The sequence below is a fragment of the Macrotis lagotis genome, chromosome 3 (assembly GCF_037893015.1).
Source record: "Macrotis lagotis isolate mMagLag1 chromosome 3, bilby.v1.9.chrom.fasta, whole genome shotgun sequence".
Lineage (NCBI taxonomy): Eukaryota > Metazoa > Chordata > Mammalia > Peramelemorphia > Peramelidae > Macrotis > Macrotis lagotis.
Window position 1 is genome coordinate 292,855,836 of NC_133660.1, and position 8,563 is coordinate 292,864,398.

The 8,563-nt window shown below is 36.4% G+C and overlaps 1 protein-coding gene across 1 annotated transcript; it reads left to right on the forward strand.

The window, feature by feature from the left end:
• Positions 1–755: 755 nt before the first annotated feature.
• LOC141516694 (olfactory receptor 5B12-like) lies at positions 756–1,679 on the forward strand. Its single transcript, XM_074227692.1, has one exon. The coding sequence runs from the start codon at positions 756–758 to the stop codon at positions 1,677–1,679; it is 924 nt and encodes a 307-aa protein (XP_074083793.1).
• Positions 1,680–8,563: the final 6,884 nt, after the last annotated feature.

Consider the following 8,563-nt stretch of genomic DNA (forward strand, 5'->3'; position numbering starts at 1 on the left):
CAAAAAAACTCCATAGCGAATGAAAGCGCACTCTGATGCTGCCTTCTTTTTCCACTATAGCCAAGGTGGAGAATTGAAGAAGGGACAGAGAGAAAGCAAATTTAGGAAATATTTATTTATTGTTAAGTGATCCATTACTGGATTTTTTGACAAGTAATTTACACAACTAGGCCACTTGTGTTTATTGGCAATTTTCATAATTCTGGTAATGGTGACATCAATGCATTTCATAAGTATTAATGCAACAATGATTACAAGAGGATCACTGAGAACTCTTGATGAAATTTGGTTTAATCCACTCTTCTGGTTTTTTAACTTCACTTGATTTCTCCCTTTTTGCCTCCATTCCTTTTTTCTTCATCAGAATGAAGCATGTTCATGAGAAAGTGTCAAATTCTCTAACCCCAAACAACATAAATTCCATTCTGATGCAAATTTTGCCAGGGAATATGGCCTACTTTCCCCAAAGTGGGAAATGTGACTTTGGGAATTCTTATATTTGCAGTAGATTTTGAAAATTAAGAAGTAACAGGTGAGGAACTCTCCCTCATTATGAAAAAGTGGATGAGTGAATTTGGGGGACCTATAATGACTGTTAGGACAGTCATCTAGATGTTCTTGTACTTCAAAGAATTATTTCTATTTAATGCATAAGACATGTCTCTGACTTTGTTATATATCTTGGAATCATTTCTCATGAAGAGTGTTTTTTCTGATGTTAATTTTTTTTGGCAGGTGAATGACATTATTCTGAAATGACATCTATGGAGAATAGATCAGAAGCAAGTGAGTTCATCCTTACAGGATTAACAGATGCCCCAGAGCTTCAGGTTCCCCTCTTCATAATGTTCATACTCATCTATCTCATCACCGTGGTAGGGAACCTGGGGCTAATAGCTCTGATATGTTGGGATTCCTGCCTTCATACCCCCATGTACTTTTTCCTCAGTAACCTCTCTCTGGTGGATTTGGGCTACTCCTCAGCTATTACTCCCAAGGTGATAGCTGGGTTCCTCACAGGAAACAAGGTCATCTCCTTTATTGGATGTGCTTCACAGTTTTTCTTTTTTGGGGCCTTTGTTACTACTGAAAGTTTTCTCTTAGCCTCTATGGCTTATGATCGCCATGAAGCAGTGTGTAAGCCCCTACATTATACCACAACTATGACATCAACTCTATGTGCACATTTGGCTGCTGCTGCTTACCTCTGTGGCTTTCTAGCCTCCTCCATAGCTTTAGGAAAGACATTTACCCTTTCCTTCTGTAGGTCCCATGTGATCCATCATTTTTTCTGTGATATTCCCCCTCTCCTAGTTCTATCTTGCTCTGATATTCATAGCACTGAGTTAGTACTGTATATATTAGGTCCATTCACTGCATTTTTCCCATTCCTTGTCATCTTTACTTCATATTTGTTAATTTTCATCACCATCCTGAAGATCCATTCTGTTGAAGGCCGCCAGAAAGCCTTCTCCACTTGTGCTTCCCATCTAACAGCAGTGTCCATATTTTATGGGACAATGATGTTTATGTACTTTCAACCCAGTTCAAGTCATTCAATGGATACAGATAAATTTGTATCGGTATTCTACACCATGGTCATCCCCTTGTTGAACCCTCTGGTCTACAGTCTAAGGAACAAAGATGTCAAGAATGCATTCAAGAAAGCTTTAAGTTGACAATGATTTCAATTGGATCATATTTTTTTCCTTAGAAGATTCAATATGTACCTTCCTCACACTGTGATCCATCTCCCAAATCAAGCTATTTTTCTTATTCAGGGAGAAGTATAGTCCAAAATTTTTCAAAGGCAACATTATGTAGAAGAAAGTATCATCGATTTGGAATAAGGAGAAACATGAATTTATATTTTCCTAGATATTTTCATGTTGTATAGAAATAGGCAAGACCCAATATTAGGTTCCACATGCTTAAAATGTCTTTAGAGTATAACCTATAAAATAAAATTGTTATGTGGAATGAATAATATGTGTGTTATCTTCTTATTATTCTGTTGTGTTTAACTCATCATGACTTCATTTTATTTTACAAAGACATTGAAGTGATTTTCCCATTTCCTTCTATCATTTACCAGATGAAGATATGAGGCAAAAAGAGTTAGGAGACTTGCTCAAAGTCACACACCCAGTAAGTGACTTACACTCTTTAGTAACTCATAAAGATGATTCCTCGTTTTTCCAAGGCTAGTGCTCCAATAAGTGATCCATTGACACACACACACACACACACACACACACACACACACATAACCATACACGCACATACATTCATACATACACACAGACATCTAAATTCGATAAAGTTATTATAATGATTTTTCCTAAACCAGAATTCTTCCAATAAATTGTTAAAAACCAAGTCTTGAGAGAAAAAAAAATTGATATACTTTAAATCAGTTATTATTTTCTCCATCATGTTCTGAATTCTAGATCAGCAACAAAAGAATGAATTAAGTCCTCATCTGTACCATTTGTTAATTTCTTCAGTTCAGGATATATATTCAAAATGTAATTTTTTCTTTGTGAAAGGGTAGTTAGGTGACCTTGGAGTCAGAGGATGGAAGTTCAAATCCTGCTTCATACATTTGACATTAACTAGCTGTGTGACCTTGAGCAAGTCACTTAACCCTGATTGCCTAGCATCCAGTACTGTCTCCAGTGATCCTGATTCATATCTGGCCAATGGATCCAGCTGGCTCTGAAGGAGAAAGTGAGCCTGGCAACTTGGTATGGTACTCCTTCACTCAAATACAATTCATGTGCTTCTCGTGGCTTCACCTCCTTGATGTCATGGTCTTCTTTGAAAATGAAGGACAAGGGGCGGCTAGGTGGCATAGTGGATAAAGCACTGGCCTTGGAGTCAGGAGTACCTGAGTTCAAATCCAGTCCCAATCAGTTAATAATTACCTAGCTGTGTGGCCTTGGACAAGCTACTTAACCCCATTTGCTTTGCAAAAACCTAAAACAAAACAAAACAAAACAAAAAAAGAAAATGAAGGACAAGGGGCAGCTAGATAGAGCAGTAGATAGAGAGAGAGCACTAGCCCTAGAGTCAGGAGTACCTGAGTTCAAATCCAGCCTCAGACACTTAATAATTACCTAGCTGTGTGGCCTTGGACAAGCCATTTAACCCCATTGCCTTGAACAAAAAAAAAAAAGAAAATGAAGGACAAACATCATCATCATAGTCATTATTATTATTATTATTTCTTTGAGAGTCACTTGGACCTGACTCCAAAACACCTCTTCAAAATGGCTACTTTTTAAGAAGGAATAAAACCTAAGGATAGTGACAAGGGTTTGTGAAGAACTTTTATACTGTGGGCAATATGTGTCTTCTTTTATTTTAATTTTGTTTTTACAAATTATATGTAAAGATAGTTTTCACTATCCATTTCCCATGAGATTTCAAGTTCCACATTTTTCTAGTTTCCTCCCTTCCTTAAAGCATATCCATGGTAACAAGCAATCTCATATAGATTATACATGTTGAACATATTTCCATATTAATCATGTAGTAAAAGAAGAATCAGAACAAATGGGTGAAATGTGAGAATAAAAAAATCATAAAATGAATTTTTTAAAAAGTAAAAATACTGTGCTTTGGTCTACATTCAAACTTCATAGTTCTTTCTTTAAATATGAATGACATTTTCTATTACAAGTCTTTTGGAATTGTCTTTATTATTATACTGCTGTGTAGATCTAAGTGTATTATAGTTGATCATCATACAATATTGCTATTAATGTGTACAGTGATCTCTTGGTTCCACTCACTTCACTCAACATCAGTTCATGGAAGTCTTTCCAGGTTTTTTCCTGCAATTCACTTGCTCATGATTCTTATAGAAGAATAGTATTTCTAGATACTCATGCACCACATTTTTTTAGGTATTCCAGTTTCTTGACACCACAAAAAGAGCTGTTATTTATATCTCTGTACTTGTGAGTCTTTTTCCCTTTTTGACAATCTTTTTGGGATATAGACCTAGGAATAGTATTGGATCAAAGGGTATGGGCAGTTTTAGAGTCCTTTGGTCAGCATTTCAATTTACTTTCCAGAATGGTTGGATTAGGTCACTCCACCAACACTGCATTAATATCCTAGTCTAACATTATCTCTTCAAATATTTCCCATTTTTCTTTTTTGCCATATTAGTCAATATAATAAGCATGAGGTTTCACCTTAGAGCTATTTTTATTTGTATTTCTCTAATCAATAATGATTTAGAGAAATTTTGTTTTCAAATGAACATAGATAGATTTAATTTCTTCACTGAAAACTCCATTTTCATATCTGTTGACCATTTATCAAATCTTAGAAAAAAGCTAGAATCTAGGATGACCCTGGGACCAAAGACTACAGGCTCTGCCAGTGATGTCCCTATCTCCAATCCCATCTGTCCAGGCTGCAGTCTGATTTTGCAATAGATATGGAAAATTGAGGTATCTCTGACTACCAGCACACAGCTTCATCACCCAAGGCCATATGAATGACTTTGCTATTCTCAGAAATACAATGGACCAAGAAAGTTCTGAATGGTTTATGTTAAAAAAAAAATGATATCCATCTCCAGAAATAGAATGAATGTAGTCTGAATGCAGATTAAAGTACCTCTTGTTTTTGGCTGTTTCTTTTTATGATCTATTTAAGTTCAGTCCTTTTATTATAGTCTCTTGCTCATTCCCTATAGTACTCCAATTATAGCACTACAACACTCATTAATTAAACTATGGGTACACTCCCTCTGTTGATTTGTTTTGTTTTTTTTCCAAAATGACTAATGTGGAAATATGTTTTGCATGACTAAACATATATAAGCTATTCCAAGTTGCTTGCCTTCTTAAGGGAAGGAGGATAGAAAGGAGGTGCAAAATTTGTGACAAAAAAAATTTAGAAAATTTAAAATGGTTTACATGTAATTGGGAAATAATAAAATATTATATTATAAAAATAACAAGCAATATATTGTGTAACTGCAATATTACGGTTCATAAATTCTAATTTAAACTCATCATCTGCATATGTTATTGTTTTATATTCGGTTAATTTTTAAATGACCTGTTTGTCCACATTGGTCATTCTTTTGATATACTCTATTAGAGTACAGCTAGTACTGAAGTTCTAATATAGTAATGAAGAAGAAGATGATGATGATGATGATGATAGTAATGCAGCACCTGAGCTATGACGTGCACTTGACTAAGTGTTTTACCAATACAATATATATATTTTTTATTTTCTGTTTGCTTGTTTATTTTTGCAGGGCAATGGGGCTGTGACCTTCCCAAGCTTACATAGCTAGGCAATTATCAAGTGTCTGAGGCCAGACCTGAACTCAGGTCCTCCTGACTCCAGGGTGGTGCCCTATCCACTGCACCACTTACCTGTCCTACAATAAGGTTTGATACAATAATCTTGGAAAAAAGGCAAACTGAAGCAAACAGAGGTTGAATGAGTTGTCCCAGGTCTCATAGCTAGTGCCTTGGAATAGATTTGAACTCACATGTTTCTGAATCCAGACCCAAAGTCCTTCACAATATGCCCAAAAGCTGCCTGCAAGAGAAAAAAAGTAATATGTATATATATATATATATATATATATATATATATATATATATATATACATATATATATACATATATATATGTATATATATCTATATATATATCTGAAAAAATTCTTTCTATACCTTGTTAAGTTTTCATATAAATGACTTTTAAAAGAAAGCAATATATACAGTTGTATTTCAAGTACACTTATTATTTAGTTCTCTTTTTTCTTTGAGGTCAAGAATTGCCTTTTGTCCCTTTTTTTATATTGCCAACATGTTGAATGATACCTGGTAGCCAATAAGGACTTAGGTAACATATATTTACTAACTGATTTTTAGCCAGTATAAAAGCAAAATAATTCCTAACATAACTAGTTAGTTTCAGTGACTGGTTAATTTGGCAAATTTTTTTGAAAAATTTTTCTGGGGGCAAAGTCAAGATGGCAGCATGAAGACAGAAATTTCCAGGAACTCATTCCCCCCAAAAACTCCAAAAGCCATCAAATTATGACTTGAGCCAAAATTTAGAGGGGCAGAACCCACAGAAAGACTGAGTGATACAATTTCCCAGTACAAGACAACTTAGAAGTTCCACAGGAAAGGGCTGTTTCACCATGACCTGTGGCTGGAAAAAGCCTCTGCAAGTGCAGCCAGCCGAGTACCTAGATCACTGAGGGCACCTGGGTCTGTGGCAGAGGGGTCAGTTTCCAGATCTCCTGGCCCAGGGATCACTGGGAACAGCTTGAAGGGGTGTGAGAGAATTCTGCCACACCAGAGTGAGTAAGGAGTAAGCAGCAGCCTCAGAGCAGTGCTGCAATGAGAAGCTGCGGCAGTCAGCAAAGCCCCACAGCATGTCCAGAGTGCAGCCCACAGACAGTAAGGGTGTCAGGGGATACTGCAGAGGTCTCTCTGCTTTCCCTGGGGGAAGGGATCTAGTGTTTCCCCACATTCAAATTCAGGTCTCAGTCCAGGCCCCCACACCATCATAGCCTAGCAAGAACCTTCCTCACAGCTCAGGGGCAGAGGGGAGGGCCTGTGATCATCCACATTCCACAGCACAGGCAAAAGAGCAGTCAGAGCCTCTCATAAGATCTTGGAGGAATTAAGGTGCCTTTGGGTTGTCCCAACCTCCCCCTTTCAATCCTTGGAAATGCGGTAAATTAGTCATAGGCTGAGAAAATGAGTAAAGAAAAGAAAAGTAATAATTTGATCATAGAAAATTACTTTGGTCTCATGGAAGATTCAAAAGATTACAAAATTGGAGCTTCAGTATACAAAACCTCCAAGAGAAATAGGAAATGGGCTCAGGATATGGATGAGCTCAAAAAAGAATCTGAAAAACAATTAATGGAGGTAGAGGAAAAATTGGAAGGAGACATGAGAATGATGCAGATAAATCATGAAAACCAAATTAGCAACTTAGTGAAAGAAATACAAAAAGATACTGATGAAAATAATAGGTAAAAAAAATAAGTTTAGGCCAAATGGAAAATGCAACACAAAAAGGCAAATGAAGAGAAGGATGACTTAAAAAGCAGAATTGGGCAGCTGGAAAAGGAGAATGAAAAAGTTCTCTGAAGAAAATAACTTCTTCAAATGCAGAATGGAACTAAAGGAAGTCAATGACTTTGAGAGAAATCAGAAAGAAATAAAGCAATTCCAAAAATCAAAAACTAGAAGAAAATGTGAAATTTCTCATTGGAAATACAATTGACATCAAAAATAGATCCAGGAGAGATAATTTAAAAATCATTGGGCTACCTGAAGGTCATGATCAGGAAAAGAACCTAGACTTCATTTTTAAAGAAATAATACGGCAAAACTGCCCTGAGATCCTAGAAGCAGAGGGTAAGATAAAAATTGAGAGAATTCACTGATCTCCTTCTGAAAGAGATCCAAAAAGAAAAACTTCTAGCAATATTATAGACAAATTCCCAAACTCCAAGTCAAAGAGAAAATACTAAAAGTTGCCAGAAACAAGCAATTCAACTATCGTGGCTTTATAGTCAGGATTACACAAGATCTGATAGCATCCACCTTCAGGGTTCCTGGAGATTCTAATATGATATTCCAGAATGCAAAAGATCTTGGTTTACAACTGAGAATCAACTACCAAGCAAAAGTAAACATCCTCTTTAAGGTGGAAAAGATAAACTTTCAATGAAACAGGGGACTTTCAAACTTTCCTATTGAAAAAACCAAAGCTGAATAGAAAGTTTGATCTTCAATTACAGGACTCAGGTGAACCATAGAGAGGGCAGACAAGAAGGACTAACTATGAGGAACTAAAATGATATTGAACTGTTGCATTCCCGCAAGGGAAGAAGATATTGATCACTCATATGAGTTTTCTCACTCATAAGAGTAGTTTGAAGGAACATACATAGAAAAGGCACAAGAAGGAACAGAATATAATGTTATAATATAGTAAAAAGATGGGGTCAATGGTTGATAAAGCAAAATACTGGGAGGAAGAGAAAGGAGAGGAAGAAGGGTTGTGATATTTCACATAAGAATCAAAAGAAGTGTTTTACAAAGGAGTGGAACAGGGGAAGGTGAGGGGGAATGAGTGAGCCTTCATTCTCATCAGAGATGGCTCTTACACACTTAATAGGGTATAGAAACCTATATTACCGTCAAGAAAAATGATAGGAAAGTAATGGGATAGGGGGGAATGGGGAGAGGGAGAGGGGGAATAGGTGATAGAAGAGAGGGAAGATAGTGGGATAGGGTACTTAGATACAACACACTTCTGAACAGGGACAGAGAGAAAGGAGGGAGAAAATAGAATAAATGAGAGAGGGGAGGCATAGAATGAAGTAAAATACAGCTAGTAATAGCAACTGTGGGAAAAAAAATTGAAGCAACTTCTTTAGTGTACTTATGATAAAGAAGGCAACTCATCCCAGAGACAGAGCCATTGGGATCTGACCACAGACTGAATTACATCTTTTTCACTCTCACTATTATTGTGGATTCTAATCTTTT

Bases quoted from the DNA above. Each gene is read 5' to 3' on its own strand.
- LOC141516694 (XM_074227692.1), top strand. From the start codon at position 756: ATGACATCTATGGAGAATAGATCAGAAGCAAGTGAGTTCATCCTTACA.